The sequence below is a fragment of the Meriones unguiculatus genome, chromosome 6 (genome assembly GCF_030254825.1).
Source record: "Meriones unguiculatus strain TT.TT164.6M chromosome 6, Bangor_MerUng_6.1, whole genome shotgun sequence".
NCBI classification, from domain to species: Eukaryota; Metazoa; Chordata; class Mammalia; order Rodentia; family Muridae; genus Meriones; species Meriones unguiculatus.
In genome coordinates, this window is record NC_083354.1 from 1,012,296 (window position 1) to 1,031,748 (window position 19,453).

Below are 19,453 nucleotides of genomic sequence, written 5' to 3' on the forward strand. Positions count from 1 at the left end.
TTGATTTTTGTTCCATCAGGGCCACTAGCCTCGAGAGCAGAACCACCTACATTTAACATTTGCATCTCCCAGGTAGTTGCTGTCTCAAATGCCAATCATCTATGACAATTTCTGAATAGACTCACCTAGAATTATTATTATTATTTTTGTTTGTTTTTAAAACCAGGGTTTCTCTGTGTCCTGGCTGTCATAGATTTCTCTGGCTGCCCTAGGCTCAGCCTGCACACCAGCCTGGTTTTGAACTCAGAGATCTTCCTGTCTCTACCTTCTAAGTGCTAGGATCAAAGATATGTGCAACCACCACATGACCCTCACCCACAATTATGTTTTACAAATATCCTAGGAATCTTTCTTCACTCCAAGTTTACAGTCAAGATTAGCCATCTTGAGTCCTTCTTATTTTGATATGCAAACCCATTTCCTTTAAATATATCTAAAAATGCTTCAAAATAAAGGTAACAACAAACTCATCATGCTGCTTAATATGGAATAACTATTTGATGTACAATAAACTGTACAATTCCTTCCCTCTGATATTTCAGCAGTTCTGCTATTGTACCAAAGTGCCAATTCAGCCAATCCAGCCAGGCGTCGAGGCACACACTTCTAATCCCAGCACTTAGGAGACAGAGTCAGGTGAACCTGACCTACAGAGCAAGACAGAAACCCTGTCATAAAAACAAAAAAATAAACAAAAGTACAAGTTCGAACTCTTCCCAGAGACTCCACACCAACTCCCAACTGTGAAGCCCCATAAATTATGAAATGTAATTTATTTTCTATACACAAAGGTGGGATAAAAACTGCACATAAAGGAAAATTGAAGCAAGACAAAAATCCAGCAGGGCAAAACTAAGTTCTGTGGTTCCAAGTCCAAAACATCCAGGGTTTGGGTATCCCTATCATTATGGACTTCCCACTGCTACCAGGAGTCTCTTTCTGGGACTTATTCTTGTGACCACCTGAAACTCAGCATACACTCATCTTCCATGGACCTGGTGTCTCCAGCTTACTGAATTCTCCATTGCACTGTTGGCTTCCCTCTCATAGCTTCACATATACCCTGTCAGAGGGACTCTAATCCTTAGACACCTTATCTAGTTTCCCAGCACTTACTTTGAAATCTGGGTCAAAACCTCCATAACTCTCAAGTCTTGTGTTCTGCATGCGTGCAAACCCAGGCTCAAGTGAATAACATCAAAGTCTGAAGACTGATGCCAGCTTGGGCATCTCCGTTACCATCCCCTGAACCACAATACCACAGTATCAATGCCTGGATGATGGTTGTCTTCGTTTGCTTTCTATTGCTGTGATAAAGACTATGACTGAAAGCAATCTGGAAAGGAAAGGGTTTATTTGCCTCACCTAGTCCATCTCTGAGGGATGCCAAGGCAGGAAATCAAGCAAGGCAGAAACAAGGAGGCAGCAACTGAAACAGAGACCACAGAAAAAGCTGCTTCCTGGCTTGCTCTCCGTGGATTGCTCAGCTTACTTTCTCCATGTTAATTACACTGTAAGCCTAAGGTTTAACAGTGGGGTCATTTCCTCAGGCCTCAAGCCTACTTTTTTTTGTTGTTGTTGTTTGGTTTTTCCAGACAGGGCTTCTCTTTGTATTTGTAGCACTGGCTGAGACCAGACTGGCCTCGAACTCACAGAGATCCACCTGCCTCTGCCTCCCAAGTGCGGGGATGAAAGGCATGTGCAGCCACCACCACCAGGCTAAGCCTACTTTCTTGTACAACCCAGGACCACCAGCCCGGGGGTGGCACCGTCCACACTGAAGTAAGAATATGCCAGGCAGACTTGACTGCAGGCCAACACGATGGAGGCATTTTCTCAGTCAAAGTTTTCTTTTCCTGGGTGATCCTACCCTGTGTCAAGTTGATAAATGCAAACATAAGACCTAACCAGCACCTAACCATAATAATGTAAGGGGAAACACTTTCCCAAATGACCTTGTGAGTATAGGATGCCCTAGAGTGCACTTCTCAAAGCTAAGTTCTCTAGATGAGTTTCTGATTTTATACCCTTATGTCCATGATGGGTGGGGTTTTGTTGAGTTCTGAATTTTTCTCTAAAAATCTTTCCCAGTGTTCCACTGTAAGTTGTTTTGCATCTGTTAGTGGTGCCAATAAATTTAACCACCACATTCTCCTTGTTTTCAACATTATTATTTTTTGTTTCTTTATTTTTGAAAAAGGATCTCACTATGTCACCCTGGCTGGCCTCTATATTATAGATCAGGCTGCCATAGAGATTGGCCTGCCTCTGTCTGTGATTAAAGGCCTGCTCCACCACACCCAGTCTGCTTTCATCTTTACATACATTCTGTTCTTGGTGAATCTACAAGTTTTTCTAACCATTCCACTCTGGTTTCTATTCACAATTATCCCTTTAAGCATTGCTAAAAGCATCCAGCAATGTCCATGCTGAAACACAAATGTTGAGCTACCTAGAAAATGTTTTCTGCCAGTCTAATTAGCCTGCCTCCTTTAAGCTCAGCCTCTTACAAAGTCTCACAGCATGAAGGAAGTGTCAGCAAGCTATTTGCCACAGTGATTCCCAGTAGAGTCCTTGTTTCCAACTGGAACCCTGTGAGCATGTTCTTTACTGTATGCATTCCTGTCTGCACTGGTCTTCTGAGCTCACACCAAGATTACCCATCAAGTTCTGCTGACAGTATTCTCCAAAGTTTTCAAAATTCCACAAACCAGTTCTCAAGTCTTCTTAACTTCATGATCAGCTTAAAAGGCAGGAAGATTTATTTGGCTTATTGTTTCAGAGATTCCTGGTTAAGGTTGTGCATTTAAGGGAACACAGAACACAGACAGATGGCTGCTCATAGCATGGAGGACAGGAAGCAGGAGATGGAGGGAGGGCCCCAATGTACCCTCCAACTATATGACTTCAATGACCTATTTCCTCTACCTAGGTCTCATTCCCTAAAGTTTCCACCATCTGCCAATGGCATCATTATATGGGAAGCTGAGCCTTATGATACATGAGGTTTTAGGGGACATACCAAATGGAATGGTGTGCCATCTCTAATGTAAAGTAAAAATTTCCCTCAGTGCTTTGCAGCACATTCATCTTCTCGTTAAGTAATAGTTCAGGATTTACTCTGTTTATTATGGGCTGAATTATGCCTCCCTCCAAAAAGAAGTTGAAATGTTGACTTGCAGTAACATAGGATGTGTCCTCATTGAGAAATAGGAATGTTGCAAGCAAAATTAGTCAAAATGAGGTCATACTAGTGTAATGCAAGTTCCTAATCCAATATTATGTTTATAAGCAGAGAGCTATTAAAAAACAAAGAAAATCACGTGATAATGAAAGTCTGGAGTTATGTAGCCCCAAGCCAAGGAATGCCAAAGATTGCCCAAATACCTTCAGGAACAAAGGAGAGTCAAAAGTTTCAAAGGACACAGGAATCCACCAACCCTGACTCTAGACATCTTACCTTCAAAACTATGAGACAAAATATCTATATTATTTTGAGCCACAAAAAGGGAACAAGGCAAAGGTCCCTGTCCTTGTTTGTGGAGCTTCACTGGTTTCTACAAACCTACATACCACATAGATGATAATCCCTCCTCTCTCCTCTGTCCTCAGTTCCTCCTCCCTCTCATCCAGCTCCTCTCAACATTAAGTATCACTTCATATAAACATCGAAATATTCCATGATTTATATTTCTTTCTAGCTTATAGCTCATTCCTCATCCTTTTTTGGTTTTAGGTTTTTTTGAGACAAGAGTTTCTCTGTGTAGCCTTGGCTGTCCTGGACTTGCTCTGTAGACTAGGCTGGCCTTGAACTCATAGAGATCCACCTGCCTCTGCCTTCCCAAGTGCTGAGATTACAGTCGTGCACCATGATGCCTGGCTTTTCATTCATTTTTATTATAGCTACATTTCCTTAAAAATTTTATGTGGGGCTGGAGAGATGGCTCAGAGGTTAAGAGCACTGACTGCTCTTCCAAAGGACCTGAGTTCAATTCCCAGCAACCACATGGTGACTCACAACCATCTATAATGATATCTGGTGCTCTCTTCTGGTGTGCAGGCAGAACACTGTATACATAATAAATAAATTTATAAAATTTTACGTGTAATTGTGCGTACCTGTTCTGGACAGAGGAGAGGGTCAGATTCCCTGGAGCTAGAGTTATGGGAGATGGTAAGCTGCTGGATAAGGCTGGGAACTGAACTTGGATCCTCTGGAAAGGTCCCAAGCAAATGCTCCTAATTCTTGAGTTATCTCTCCCTCTCCTCCTTTCCCACTATCTGTAGCTTCCCTTTAAAAGATTTACCTAGCTAGTCATGGTGGCACAAGCACTGGGGGAAGGAGAGGCAGAGGCAGGTGGATCTCTGTGAGTTCAAGGCCAACCTGGTCTACAAAGCAAGTCCAGGACAGCCAAGGCTTTGTTACTCAGAGAACCCGTCTTGAAAAAAACAAACAAAATGATTTACTTACTTAAGTAATGTGTATTAGTGTTTTGCGCCCATGTTTGTATGTGCATCCATTGTGTAACAAAACTTTCTTGGTGAGATGCAACACACGTGTCTACTCACCCCAGTTAAGGAACCCATGACAGATGTATGGATAGCACGTAGTCGAGGTTGGTGAACCAATGTATTTTATTGGAGTTACAGGAGCAGAAACGACTCAAAGCACCACCAAGACCCAGCAGAGCTGGGAAACCTTGAACATACTGCACAGCTTGCAGGCAACTCAACAGGTTGGAGAGTAAGTCTGGTTTAAATGTCTTCCAAGCAGCTAGTCTGGTCTCACAATCTTCTTGGCAGCTCATTTTGTCTGCCAAGTCTTCTTGGCAGCTCAGCTGAGAGACTCTCGGTTTTTATTGTTTATCCTGGAATAGAGCGACCTAGTGAATCTGGTCAGTTTCAGGGACTTCCTGGAGCTATTTTGAGTTGTTTACTTTCCTGCTTAAGGCATTTCCCTGAAGAATGAAGAGTTTCAATATTGGATGAAACTGTTACACAATTGTGTCATGTGTGTGCCTTGTGCCTGCACAGGGGGGAAGACGGGATTGTTGGATCCCTTGAAATTGGTGTTAAAGAGAGTTGTCAACACCATAAGGGTGCTGGAAAACAAACAGGGGTCCTCTGCAAGAACAGGAAATACTCTTAAGTGATGAACCACCTCTCTAGGCCCTATGCTACTGTTTTGTTGTTGTTGTTAAAGGGTTTCTCTGTGTAGCCTTGGTTGTCCTAGACTAACTTTGTAGACCAGGCTGGCCTCCAACTCATACTGATCAGCCTACCTCTGCCTCCCAGAGTGCTGGGATTACAGGCGTGCACCAACCTGCCCAGTTTATGTTATATTTCTTGAAAGAGTTGTCTACACTTGTCTTTGTATGTTCATCTTCTACTTGCTTTTAACCTACCACATTCTAGTGTTCACCTGTACCACTCCACTGAATTAGACTTTATCCATCTATCTGTTTATTTATCTACCCATGTATGTATTTATCTGTCTATCAGTGCTCTGTCTGCACGTATACCTGCACTTTAAGACATCAGATCCAGTTACAGACTGGAGATGCCATGTGGTTTCTAGGAATTGAACTCAGGACCTCTGAAAGAGCAGCCTATGCTCTTATCTGCTGAGCCAGCTCTGTAGCCCCACTGAATCACTCTCGCTGCTCTAAAAGATGGCCTCAAAGCCAATGGAATCTTGAGTTCTCTTCTTGATTGATCTTTCAGAAACTGGAACATTGTGATAGATAGTTTTATGTTAACTTGGTACAAGCTAGAGTTATCTGAGATGAGGAAACCTCTATTGAGATAACGCCTCCCTAAGACCAGGCTGTAAGCATACAAGCTTATAGGGCAGTGATTCTGAACCTATGGATCATGACTCCTTTGGCAAACCTCTATCTCCCAAAAAAAAATTTACGTTATGATTCATAACAGCAAAATTATAGCTATGGAATAGCAACAAAAATAATATTATGGTTGGGGGTCACCGCAACATGAAGAACTGTGTTAAAGAGTCACAGTGTTTTGAAGGTTGACAACCACTGCTGTAGGATGTTTTCTTAATTATTGATTGATGGGTAAAGGGCCAGCTCATTGTGAATGATACCATCCCTGGGCTGGTGGTCCTGGATTCTATAAGAAAGCAGGAAGAGCAAGCCATGAGGAGCAAGCAGCACTCTTTCATGCCCTCTGCATCAGCTCCTGCCTCTAGGTTCCTGCCTGGTTTGAGTTCCTGGCTTTTCCTCAGTGGACTGTAGCTCAGGATATGTAAGCCAAATAAACTTTTTTTTCCTAGAGCGGCTTTTGGAAGTGGTGTTCATCAGAGCAATAAGTAACCCTAAATAAGACAACCATATTGATCACATCTTCCTTCACTTTCCTTCTTGAATTTTCCTTTGGTGTATGTAATGTAATCCTCTCCCGTGTTTTCTTAACTTTGTCTCCCTACTCCTCCTTTGAGACCAGGCTAGCCTCGAACTCACAGGGATCTGCCTGCCTCTGCCTCCCTGAGTACTGGGATTACAGGGGTGTGACACTGAGCCCAGCGTTCCTTCCCAGATTCTTTTGAAGACCCATCTTCTTCATCTCTGTTAGTGTTACTTAATGTTCTATATTGGCTTTTTTTCTTGTTCCTAATTTATCTCTTATTCTTGGGCAACTGCTTTCTTTTTGAGATAGTGTTTCTATTTAGTTCAGGCTAGTTTTGAACTTATCATATAATGAAAGAGGGCCTTCAACTTTTAAACTTGTCTTAGCCTCTTGAGTGTTGAAATCAGAAATACACATCATTATAATCACCATAATTGTAACTTAAGTTTGTACTTTGAACCCAGTGTAGTGCATGCTTGTTGTTGCAGTACTTGGGTAGAAGGAGGCAGGAAGATGATTACCCTGAGCTACAGAGTGAGCCCCAAACCAGCCTGGGCTATGTAAAACCAGCTTCCAATAAATAAACACCAAAGAAACTCCACTTGTCTGACAGGAAATGTGTGTGAGCAGAGGAGATATACACAATACGTGTGCCTGTCATTTCATCCCCTTCCATTTTTATTAAAGTGGCCATGACGCCTCATGAGCACAGGGTTTCAGTGGACTCACACATATTGGAGTTCAGTGAAGCTCCGAATGAGTACAAGGTAAGTGTTCTTGATCTAAATCAACACAGAATTGCCTGGTCTTCCAGGGAGGGCCCAGAACTTGCTTTGAAGACAGAAAAGGAGTAATGACATTTTAAGAAATATGTATGACTACAGACCTTAATGACCTATTATACTGGAAATAATGACATTGAAAGAAACAGAAAGATAAGGCAACCCGTAGTTCCCATTTGGTCATTCTTTAGTCATTATTAGGCAAGACATGGAGCTTGTGTCCTAGGCAGAGAACACTAGAATAACAATGTGATAGCTACAATGGTTTCCTTAGCAGGTTGGTATGGGGGTGGTGGGGGTGAGCACACTCACCTTTGAAGGGAGCTTTGAGATAGCCTATCATGAGCATGCGTTCAGTGACGGAAGTGTTAACTACGTCTTATTTTTTTTCCTGCAATAGATCATCTTGAAAATCAGAACAACCAAAGGTTGCGCCTACCCTCTGAGATAGGGTTAAAAATGAGTTGGTAAATCAATTTGGAAGGGAGTCATGTTTATGTAATCCTGTTCTTCGTGTAGTTATTTGCATAAATTCCATGGCTTCTTATATTTTTATCTACCTTTTCACTAGCAATGTTAGAATCAAGGCACTAAAATGAGACTGAGCTCCGCATCTTACAGAGAGATTAAGAAGCTATAACCATGCAAGCTGGTGGGATGGCTCAGTGGGTAAACTGGATGATCTAAGTTCTGTCTCCAGGATCCTCTTAGTGGAAAGAGAGAAAGAGAGAAACGACTGGCCGAGTTGTCTTCTAACCTCCACATGTACATAGTGGCATATGTGCACATGCCGTGCCTACAAGCTCGGGCACCCACCCACAAACAAATGAATGCCATTTAAACTTTTAAAAAGAAAAAAAAAAGCTATAATCCAAAGAGAGTCCTACTTTTTTGCTCGTGTTGAAGATGTCCTTTAAACTTTTAATAAATTTGATATTTTAGAGCAGTGCTTTGTCAACGTGAAGCAAACAAGAGTCACGTAGGCAGAGGTGACAGTCAGTTGAGGAATTACCTCCATCAGATTGGCCTACGGGTATATCTGTGGGGAGTTTTTCTTGAATAGTGATTGATGCGGGAGGGCCCAGACTGCTGTGGATGCTTCCATTACTGGGTAGGAGGGTGTGGATTGTTTAAGAAAGCCGGCTAAGCAAGCAATGGGAGGAAAGCTGGTAAACCGCATTCCTCATGCTCTCTGCTTCAGCTCCTGCTTCCAAGTTCCTGCCTTGGGTCCCTATCTTGGCTTCCCCGTGACAGACCCTTACCTGTAAATCAAATAAACCTTTTGCTTCCCCAGGTTGTTTTGGGTCATGGTGTTTTCTCAGAGAAGCAAACCAGAACAAGATCCACTCACCTCTTCACCAACACAGTTTATTATCAACACAGTTTATTATTCTATTATCAACACCGTTTATTAGTTGGCACATGGGTTAAAATTGGCAAACCAATACTGATACATTTTGTTGAAGTCTATAGTTCACATTAGAGATGACTCTGGGTGTGTTATACCCTATAGGTTTAGGTCAAATATATAAGGACATCTATCTGTACAGCTCAATTTTACCAGTTGCTTTAGTTAGGGTAAAGAGCAACAGGTGCTCTTACCTGCTGAGCCATCTCTCAGTCTTTAGTTACAGAATGTAACAGAGTTGGAACTACACAGTATAGTCTTTTCAAATTAGTTTTTTTCATTAAGTAACATGCTCTTAGCATTTCTGTAGTTCTTGTTGCTTTGTAGCATTTTTGTTTGTTTGTTTGAGACAGACATTGTGGCCTAGGCTGGAATGTTTGTTTGTTTTATTTATTTGTTTGTATGTTTGCATGTTTTGTTTATGTATTTGTTTGCTTGTTGCTTTTTTATACATGGCTTCTCTGTGTAGCCTTGGCTGTCCTGGAACTCACTCTGTAGACCAGGCTGTCCTTGAACTCACTGAAATCCACCTGGCTCTGCTGGGATTAAATGTGTGCAACCACACGTCCTGTCTAGGTTGGAATGTAACTCATTATGTAACCTAGGCTGGTTCCACAGTTAAGGCAATTCTCTTGCCTCTGCCTTCTCTGGGCTGGAATTATAGGCACCAGCCACCTTTGCCCAGCTTTCTAGCTAGTTTTTGTAATAGTACAAAATAATATTCCAAGCTACATGTTTTTCAGTTTGTTTATTTGTTCATCTATGGAAGGTATCATCTAGGACGCAGTTAGTTTGGAGGCAACTATAGAAAGGCTACCATAAAGATCCCTGAGCAGGCTTTTCTGTACACATGTTTCAAAGTCCTTTGAATAAATACCAAAGAGTGCAACTGATGGATTGTTTGAGAAGCTGCCCAAACCATCATATAAAGGGTCTGTGCCATTTTGCATCTCTAAAAGCAATGACAGTTTCTGTGTTTTCACAACCTTCCTAACACAACACCTAGTGACCTTGGTGTTCTGGAATTTGACCATTTTAACAGATACATAATAGAATCTCACTGTTTGACTTTGAAATCTCTTAGTATCTGTTTGTATTAGTCACTTTTCTAGTGTGCTAAAACACCATGAACAAGGCACCTTAAAGAAGGAAGAGTTTGATTTTTTAAAGTGGTCTTGAGTTGATAGAAGAATTTTAAACAAGAATCCAAGCAATCCTGCCTGTGTGACTACCTTTCATTATCTGTCAATTCAACATCTTTCTATTTCAAAGGTCACATGGTTGAAAAGAATACAGAAGCAAATAATAAAATCTTGTTTTTTAATTTACTTTTTAAATTTTTATTTATGTGTCAGGGTTTATGCGCACATGCTTGTAGCTGTCCATGGAGGCCAGAAGAGGGTGTCTGATTCCCTGAAGCTGAAATTACAGATGGGGTTGAGAGCTGCCAAACCTGTGTGCTCAAATGTGAAGTCCAGTACTTGGTGAGAGAAGCAGGTTCTCTCTATTACTGAGCCAGTTTTTCAGTCTCTAAGTTTTGTGTTTCTGAGACAGTTCTTTGAGACATAGATTCCTTTGCCTCAGTCTCCTTGAATCTGAGAATATAAGCATGCATCACAACATTTGGCCAACAATGGACAGTTTCGTATTATATTACAAATATTGATTATATTTCATATATATGTATCTATAAACGTTAAAATAAAATTTTCAACTGGACATGGTAGGGCATACACTTAATCTCATCACTTGGGAGGCAGAGGAAGGCAGATCTCTGTGAGTTCAAGACCAGCCTGATTTATTGACTTTCAGGCCAGCTAGGGTTACATAGAGAACATTGACTTAAAAAGGGGTGGGGCATAGGAGAAGAAGAGGGAGGGTGAGATTGGGAGGGGTGAGGGAGGGGGCTACAGCCGGGATACAAAGTGAAATAAACTGTAATTAATAAATATAAAATTAAAAAAAGTGTGCAGGGTATGGTGGTGCACAACTTTAATTCCAGTACTTGGGAGGCAGAGGCAGGTGGATCTCTGTGAGTTTAAGGATAGCCTATTCTACAAAATGAGTCTAGGACAGCCAAGGCTACACAGAGAAACTTTGCCTTGAAAAAAAAAGTTGTGTCATGGACAGTGAATATGATTTCACTACCTAGATGTTGAGAATAATAGCCAAAATCAGAGATCATCAGCCTTTGTTTTTCCTTTTGTGTGTGTGTGTGTTTCCTTTTTGTGTGCGTGTTTGTGGAGGTTAGGGGTAAACTTCTGGCATCATTTTTCAGGACCTTGTTTTCGACAGGGTTTCTCACTAAGACCTCATTAAGCTGGGCTGGCTGAGCTCTGAGCCCCTTCTGTGTCTGCCTACCTAGTGCTGACACAACAGGAGTGTGCTGAAGTGTGAACTTGCACAGCAAGCAATTCACTGACATAGACATCTCTCTAGCCCCTTGCTTTTTTGTTTTGATTTTGAAAGCTTAAATTATTTTTATGGCTATGAATGCTTTTGCCTGCAAAAGTGTACATGTACCACTTTTGTGCCTGTTGACTGAGGAGAGAGAGAATATTCAGTTTTCTGGAGCTGGAGGTTGTAAGCTGCCTTGTAGGTGCTGGGAACCAAACCCAGGTCTTCTGCAAGAGCACCATGCGCTCTTAACCAACTCAGGTTGGAAGCTTTCTTTCTCAATATTTGTTTATTTTATGAGTATGGATCTCTTCCCTGCATGTGTCTGTACACCATGGCAGTGCCTGTAAAAGCCAGGGCATTGGATCCCCTGGAAGGGGAGTTACAGATTGTTAGCAACAGGAGTGCTGGAGATTGAACCCAGATCCTCTTGAAAAGTAGCCTGTGCTCTTACTCACTGAGCGATCTTTCCAGCTGCCATAATCAGCATGCTTTTGAGACAAGTGCTTTCCTTACTAAACCAGCTTGCTGACTCTAGCCTTGTAGTTTAAAACCTCTCTTTCCTCCCTTTCTCTCTTCTTGTGTGTACATGTGTATGGATCTATCTGTACATGTACTGGTGCATGTGCTGAGGTCAGAGGATAGTTTGGAGGCATCGGTGTTCTTGTTTCACATGTACATTCTGGGGCTTGGATTTAAGCTACCTGCTTGGCCACCTTGACAGCCCTGGCTTTGAACTTTTGGTCCTCTTGCTCCAACCTCCACAATGCTATCATTACAGGGGTGTGTGGATTTATACCTAGATTTATTGCTTCTTCCCCTCCCCCCATTAGGAGTAAGGGTCCATATAATGGGAATAGTAGGGTGTTTTTTATTTTTTATTTTTAATTTTTTAAATAAAAAACAAGCTAAAATTCAAGTGGAGAAAAGACCTGAAGATGCAAAAGACATTTGCATATACTCAAATAATGTGAAACTAGAGAGTTTGAAAGTTTTTAAATGTCTGAGATTGAAAAAAACAAAAAACAAAAACCTAAAATTTGCATTTCAAGTCACCTCTGTAGTAGATATGGAAATGGCAATTCTGGGCCTGTAAATTTGCCCAGTGGCAAAAAAGCCTGGGAACTTGAGTTTGATCTCTGGAACCCAGGTAAAGATGCAAACAGAACTGTCTGCACAGAGATGTCTTCAGACCTTCATACTAATTTGTCTTGTGCCCTTATTCCTCCTACGCTAATAAGGATTTGTTGTCTTTTCCAAAATAGGGTTTCTCCATGTAGCCCTGCTAGACTAGGCTGTCCTTGAACTCACAGAGATCCACCTGCCTCTGCCTCCTTGTGTGCTAGGACTAAAATCGTGCACAACCACTTTCAGCAATAATGTTTTGCTTTTTGTTTTTGTTTTTTTCAGGACAGGGTTTCTCTGTGTAGCTCTGGCTGTCCTGGAAGTCACCCTGTAGACCAACATGGCCTCAAACTCATTGTGCTGGGATTAAAGGTGTGCCATGGCCCAGCCTGACAATAAGGATTTTTAAACAAGAAAGAAATTGCAATTCTAAGACAAGAAATTCTAAGAAAGCCCACAGTATCATTTGGTATCTGTGATGTCAACCTATTATCCTTTCGTTTAAGGCAGGAGTAAGTCTTGTGTAAATAATATAGAAGATTCACATACAGAAATAAGACAAATTTATGGGGCACTTCTTTTGTTTAATTTTTTTATTTATTTAACTTTATTTTATGTGCATTAGTGTGAAGGTATCAGATCCTTTTGAATTACAGACAGTTGTGAGCTGCCATATGGGTGCTGGGAATTGAACCTGGGTCCTTTGGAAGAACAGGCAGTGCTCTTAACCACTGAGCCATCTCTTCAGCCCTACTGGTTACTTCTTATACCAGAGCTTTCAGATATTTTCCTTTTTTTAAAGAAAATATCATAAAATCACTGAGTGTTGTTTGTGCACACCTTTAATCTCATAACTTGGGAGGCAGAGGCAGACGGATCTCTGCGTTCAAGGCCAGCCTGGACTACTGAGCAAGTTCCAGGACAGCCAGGATGACACAGAGTCCTTGTATTGAAACAAAACCAAAAAAAATCAAAGGAAAAATACACCTTTTAATTTTTATTTTTTAAATACAGTGTTTTACTAGGTAGCTCCTGCCTGGCCTGAAACTTGCTATGTAGCCAAGGCTTTTCAAGACAGGGGTACCCTGCGTCTGTGTAGCTTTGGCTGTCCTTGCTTTGTAGACCAGGCTGGCCTCACATCGATTGGCCTGCTTCTCCACCTGGAGTGCTAGGGATTAAAGGTGTGCACCTCACTTGGTTGCAGAGATTGATCTTAAATTCACAAAGATCCTGCCTGTCTCTGCCTCCCAAGTGCTGGGATTAAAGATGTGCCCCGCCATGCTTGGCCCTGTTCCACTTTTAGCTTATTGGGATTTACACATATTTTAGATTAAGCCTAGAACCAGGAGTCTGAGTGCCAGGAACATAATTACTACTCTGTTGTTTCATTCAGAAAAGTGTCAAATGAGCTGAGTATGGTGGTGTTTGTAGTTCCTACTACTTGGGAGGCTGAGGCAGGAGGGCAGCTTGAGCCTAAGACTTTGAGACCACTCTGGAAAAATAATGGAATTCCAGCCTTTCATCTCAAAGAGAGAGAGAGAGAGAGAGAGACACAGAGAGAGACAGAGAGAACAAGAAGGGAGAAAGGTGTTTAGAAGAGAGCATAGCTGAATGTTTTTCAGCCAGTTCTGCCCAGCACACCAGCTACTTACTTTTTCTGAGTAGGTCCTTAGTTCAAGCTACCTTAGAGATGTCAGAATAGAGGGAAAAACCAGCTGCGGCTGCTAAGTCGCTACAATAGGGAGACAATGGTGTAAGATAGTGGAGGGCCTGTTGGCTTAAAGATTTGAGTTCTCTTGTTTGGGGTGCAGCTTAGGTGAGTGCTTGCCCAGTTCCATGAAGGCAGTCCCAGAACTTGGGAGGTAGAGATAGTAGCATCAGAAATTTAAGGTCATCTTGGGTCAGCTGAGCTCTATGAGACAGTGAAGGTTGGGGGAAAAGCAGAAACACACAGTCTATGATTTTCTTAGTGTAATTTTTAGTTTGGGAGGTGTGTGTGTGTGTGGCGTCTTGGAGAACAAGCAAGATAGCCTAGTGAACTACAAATGTTCCATAGGATCCGTTCCATCGGGTGGTGGGAACGGGGATGAGAGTGCACACACACATGCTGACTTGGGCTAGCCTTGAACGGATCAGAAATTCAACAGTAGATGAATGAGAATGGTGCATTTTAGTGTACGTGGCAGAGGGAGGTGGCTTTGCAGGCTTGCCAGGCAGATATGGAACTTTGGGAGAGGAGAGGACCAACAGGATTTGATTAACTGATATGTCAGCAGGACAATCTGGTATCCTAGATGACCCCTTTTCCAACTAATGCTGCTGGATGCTAACGGATGATTGTCCTGTCAATGGTAACCCTGGGGAGGCTGCTGTTTTGCTTTTCAGACAGCATGTCAATTTGCCAGGCTGGCCTTGAATTTGCTATTTAGCCTCCTCCTGCTGGGATTACAGATAAGATTAAAAGAAGGACCTGGTGCTCAGTATCTTTTGAAACATCAGACTGCTGGGCGTGGTGGTGCAAGCCTTTAATTCCAGCACTTTGGAGGCAGAGGCAGGTGGATCTCTCTGAGTTCCGAGACAAACAAACAGAAGAATGGGGCCCGGGAGAGATGATTCAGATAGCTAAGGGTGCTTACTGTTCTTGTAGGGGACCCAAATTTTGTTCCTAGCATCCAAGTCCAGAGGTCCATAGCTGCTGGTAACTCTAGTTCCACTGGGATCCAAGGCCCCTATGGGCACCTGGGCTCACACGCACATACCCACATGCTGAGACACACATACCGATAATTAAAATAAGCTTTTAAAAACATGCAAGAAAAGAGAAGTCCAAGACACGAAAGAAATTTAGGTCAGTTTGAGAGTTTTCAAAGGTGCCTTGGGAAGGGCACCTTTTAAAGGAGCGCTCTCGTGTTCAGGAATAAAAACCGTAAATGTCAAACATTTTCCACCTTGTTTAATCCGTAGGCTTTCTATTAACGTTTGGCTGTTTTTCATTGATACCATTATCCAGACTTTTGGGGTACGAACTAAAATATCTTGCTGAGAGTTTAGAAATATTTCAAACTATTTGGTCCAACTGCCTACAGGAAAAAAAAAAGCTCTATTTTATGTGTCTAGGCACTTTGAATAGTGTTTATCTAACTTTCTTTGGACTACTGGCTTGGTATCATAGCATAAAGCTCATTTAGTGAAACCAGTAGCTTTCTAAAAATAAGCTTATTCTTCTGTAAAAAGGATAATGCTATTTTTCATTACAGTTGCTCTGGATAAAATTAGTATCCATATCGTCTGAGATACAAATGCCTTTGTCTTGTCTTTCTTGTACCTAGTAAACGATTACAAAGGAAATGTCACTTCAGATAACATTTAGTTGCCAAGACGTTTGAAAAGAAACACAGACATTTTCCTCTCAGTTGTCCTCATCAGGCAGCTTTGTGCTGCTTCAAGTTGTTCAAAGTGTGCCAGGAGGAGCACACTCAACCGCTCAAAAGGCCAGGGACAGAAACGGAATATTACACAACCCAACACCACCGGGCCGGCGAAGCTTCCAAATCTGGCCTCGGTGTCATCCCCCGGCGAGAGGCACCGGGGTTTCCTCGCGAGCCCACGGCGCCCCTCCCTCCGCCCAGGGTACTCGTGGAAGCGGAGGACGGCGCGCGCCGGGCCGCGGGCCGCCCCATTGTCCGGCGGCGGAAGCCGGGGCTCCCCGGGGTGACTCCCGAACTCGAGCTCCGCCATCCCCTGTGCGGCTCCCCTCCCCGCGAGCCCCATTGTCTGCCTCGCCCCGCCCCGCCCCGGGGGACACGTGCGCCTGCAGCTTCCCGAGCGGGCCCAGGGCGCGGGGCGGCGGGGGCCGCGGGAGGGCGGGCGGCCGAGCGCCGGGCGCCCCCCGGAGCCCCCGGGGCGGCGGCGGGGCGGCGGGGGGCGGGGAGGGCGGGGTGGGGAGATGCCTGTCTCCTGACAAAGAACGAGTGGGACACGCCGAGCCGGCCGCCCCGCCCGCGGGGCGCGAGGGAGTGTCCGCGGGGAGGGCGGGTCTCCCATTCACTCGGCCCCTCGCCGCCGCCGCGGCGGAAGGGCGGGGTCTCGTCCCCCACCCACCCACCCGGAGCCGGGGGCGGGGCGGGAGGCGGGGCCCGCGGGCGCGCGTCCCGAGGCGTCGGCTGCGTCGTCACGTCAGCGCGGGAGAGAGAAAGAGCGACTCGGCAGGGACTGGGGACGGGCCGAGAGAGCTAGCGAGGGAGGGCGTGAGCCGGGAGTGCCAGCGAGGAGGCGAAGGGCGGCCACTCGAGCCTGAGCGGCCGCGGACGGGAGTGAGGACGCTGGGGGGCGGAGGCGCAGGGAGGTGAAGGAGGAAGGCCGAGGGGACAGGGCGGCCCGCGGCCGGCGGAGGTGGCCGGGGGAGAAGGAGGAGCTGGAGGAGGGCAGGGGCTGAGGGAGTGAGTGAGAGAAGCGGACGCGCCGGGGAGGGGAGGGAAGGGGGGTCACGCGGGGGCGCGCGCGCGCACTGGGAGCGCGCTCGGAGGCGAGTGGAACTGGATCGGGTTTGCTGCCAGCGGCGTGAGCTTCGGCCGCCATTTTACAACAGCTCCACTCGCGCCGGACACAGGGAGCAGCGAGCACGCGTTCCCCGCCAGCCGACCCCGTCGGACAGGATTCCTCGGCCGCAGCCCCGCGGGGAGGTAACGACCACCGGCGCCCCGGTTCTGGGAGGGGAGCTCCGTGACATTGTGGTGGGAGCCTGGGGGAGGGCGGCCGGGGAGAAACCGGCTTTTCTGGAAAATGGATTCCAAGGGGGAGAGAGGAGCACGTTGGCCCAGGGCTGCCAGGGAGTAGGCCGCGGCCGCGCCGCCACTTCCTCTCCATGTGCTGCCGCGCGGCCGGGCTTTGTCTGCGGCGCTCCGGGAGGAGGCGCCTCGGCAGCCCCGTGGCCCGCGCGGACCGCGAGCGGCGGGCGGGCGGGCGACTTGGTGCTGTCGTGGCCGGCGGCGCGGGAGTGGGCGGAGAGGCGCGGGTGCCGTCCCGCGGCCGGCCGGCGGGCTTGGGCGGTGCTCGGCTCCCGCGGGCGTGCGCCCGGCGGCGGAACGCCCTCTCGGCGCGTGCTGTCGGCCCCGGCGCCGCAGCCACTGCGCCGAGGGCTGCGGGAGGCTGGGGGTCGCGGGCGCTCGGGGAAGCGCCCGGGGCGGAGAGCCATGTGTCACGGCGGAGACGGCGGCGCTGGGGGGCGGGGAGAGCCCGTGGCCTGGCGCCGCCGCGGCCTCGGTGTTGAGGGGTTGAGGTTGTGTGGCTGGCGCTGTTCGGGGGGCTCGGGCCGCGGCTGCGGCTTGCTGTTGGGAGGCGGTGACGACCGTCTTGGCCCGGTTCTCGGTGGGTTTCCGTTGAAGGAAGTTGTAGGACATTTGAAGGCGCAGAGCACGTGTTTCTAATGGGCTCCTGGCGGCCGCAATGGTGAGGCTGCCGCTCCGGGTGCGGAGTCGGGGGCGGGCTTTGGGGTGTGGGGTTGAAGGGTGGAGGAATTGGGTGGTGGGAAGGTGGCTTGTGTGAGCGCTTTGTTCTTCGCTGGCTGTTGTTACTGATCTATAAGCGGCAGGCGGGAAAAGCGCACTTTCTGGTTTACCTTGGAGCGAGACAAGCCCAGCATTGCTTGCCTCACACAGATCTTATTCTCCGTTTTGGAACTGCTGCATGTGGCAGGCTGGGCCGGTCCCTGTGGTGTTTGGGCTTCATTTGTAATAAGGTCTTTCCTAGCGAGTGCTAGCAGGTGAAGTCAGGGGTGGTGTTCAGGAAGAATATATTGACTTGGTCCTTCTGTACCCCGGGCTCCAAATCTGGCTTGTCAGGCGCTAGTGACTTTAAGGTTTCTTTCAAGGGAGGCTCAGGCTGGCTGGTTGTGATTAGTGGCAGAGAAAGTAAAGATTGGGACTGTCATTGTCCTCTGTTCTTTTTGAAGATGCTAGTTTAATTTTGCTTATTGCGTTTGAACAGATCTCTGGAAACATGGCTACAGAACATGTTAATGGAAATGGTACTGAAGAGCCCATGGATACTACTTCTGCAGTTATCCATTCAGAAAATTTTCAGACATTGCTTGATGCTGGTTTACCACAGAAAGTTGCTGAAAAACTAGATGAAATTTACGTTGCAGGTAAGAACTAACACTTGCAAAATTACATTATGAAATTTTTCTATTGGATTTCTGGCTTTGAGCTAAAATAGCAACTTTTTGTGGTTTCCAATAAACGTGGGAACTGGAGCTTTGCCTTGAGTTCTGATAGTTGGTTAATTTAGGTTTGAACTAGAGGTTAAAGTGTAGAGGGAGGGATGAAGTGGGGCATAGACCTCCCCAGGGGAAGGCTGTCTGGCCTGATGGATAAGTATATGATAGTAGCAACAGCTGCTAAATGTTGAGAGCAGCCCATGTGACTTTTTGGGGTATTTTTATAGCAGGATTCTTGTTTAATAACTTGGCAACTGTAGGCTCATGTTCTCTTGTCTTTCTTGGTGTGGTGGTTCCTTTTTCTAGTGGTACTTGACATTGAGTAGAGGTTCAGTTGTTACGCTCGGTGTTTGTTGGTTGACTCTAGGATTTGGAGGTCTATAGATTTACTGTAGAAATACTGCAGTGTTTAGGACTACTTTGACACAAAATGGGATGTAAAATATGTTGACTCCTTTCTGTGTGGTTTGAGAGGACTTTATTTAGTTCAGCATGATTAAAGTATGTTTTTCATTGCGTAGATAAGGGGAGTAGAATCTATGTCACATGTGTACCTGTATTGGCCAATACAGGACTTTCGGAAGAAATGATTTGGAAAATTTAAAAGGTGATAACTCATTAAATTTTCTCTTCTCCAGGGCTAGTTGCACATAGTGATTTAGATGAAAGAGCTATCGAAGCTTTAAAAGAGTTCAATGAAGACGGCGCATTGGCAGTGCTTCAACAGTTTAAAGACAGTGATCTCTCTCATGTTCAGGTAATGTTAATTTAATGTCAGTGTAGAAAGAAAAAAATGAATATTTTTGATGTGTTCATTTAAATTTAATTAGACATAATAATGTAACATGAATGGAAAATTTCTTTACAGAACAAAAGTGCCTTTTTATGTGGAGTCATGAAGACTTACAGGCAGAGAGAGAAACAGGGGACCAAAGTAGCGGACTCTAGTAAAGGACCAGATGAGGCAAAGATTAAGGTATGTCTCTAAAGAAACCTTTTTAAAGTTCTTTGTTATTTTCTTTACTAAATCATTCCTGAAGTGTGGCATGGGTATATGTTTATTTCTAAGGTCTTCTAATGACTAGACTCTGTAAAGTACCTTACCCAGTTTTGTTTTGGTTTGCAAAACCATTCAGTTTTGTCTGTGCATTAATA

At 45.2% G+C, this 19,453-nt stretch overlaps 1 protein-coding gene across 6 annotated transcripts in view; it reads left to right on the top strand.

The window, feature by feature from the left end:
- The first annotated feature begins 16,549 nt into the window (after window positions 1-16,549).
- Syncrip (synaptotagmin binding cytoplasmic RNA interacting protein) overlaps window positions 16,550-19,453 on the top strand; it is a 34,982-nt gene continuing 32,078 nt past the window's right edge. For 3 of the 6 annotated variants that reach the window (XM_060384631.1, XM_060384632.1, XM_021653850.2), the window contains exons 1-4: window positions 16,631-16,763; window positions 18,067-18,226; window positions 18,937-19,055; window positions 19,167-19,274. In XM_060384631.1, coding sequence (XP_060240614.1) covers window positions 18,079-18,226; window positions 18,937-19,055; window positions 19,167-19,274 — 375 coding nt within the window. In that variant the 5' untranslated portion in view covers window positions 16,631-16,763; window positions 18,067-18,078. Of the gene's footprint in view, window positions 16,764-18,066; window positions 18,227-18,936; window positions 19,056-19,166; window positions 19,275-19,453 lie in introns of all 6 variants that reach the window. The other 3 variants (XM_021653851.2, XM_021653849.2, XM_021653853.2) reach the window with 3 other exon arrangements.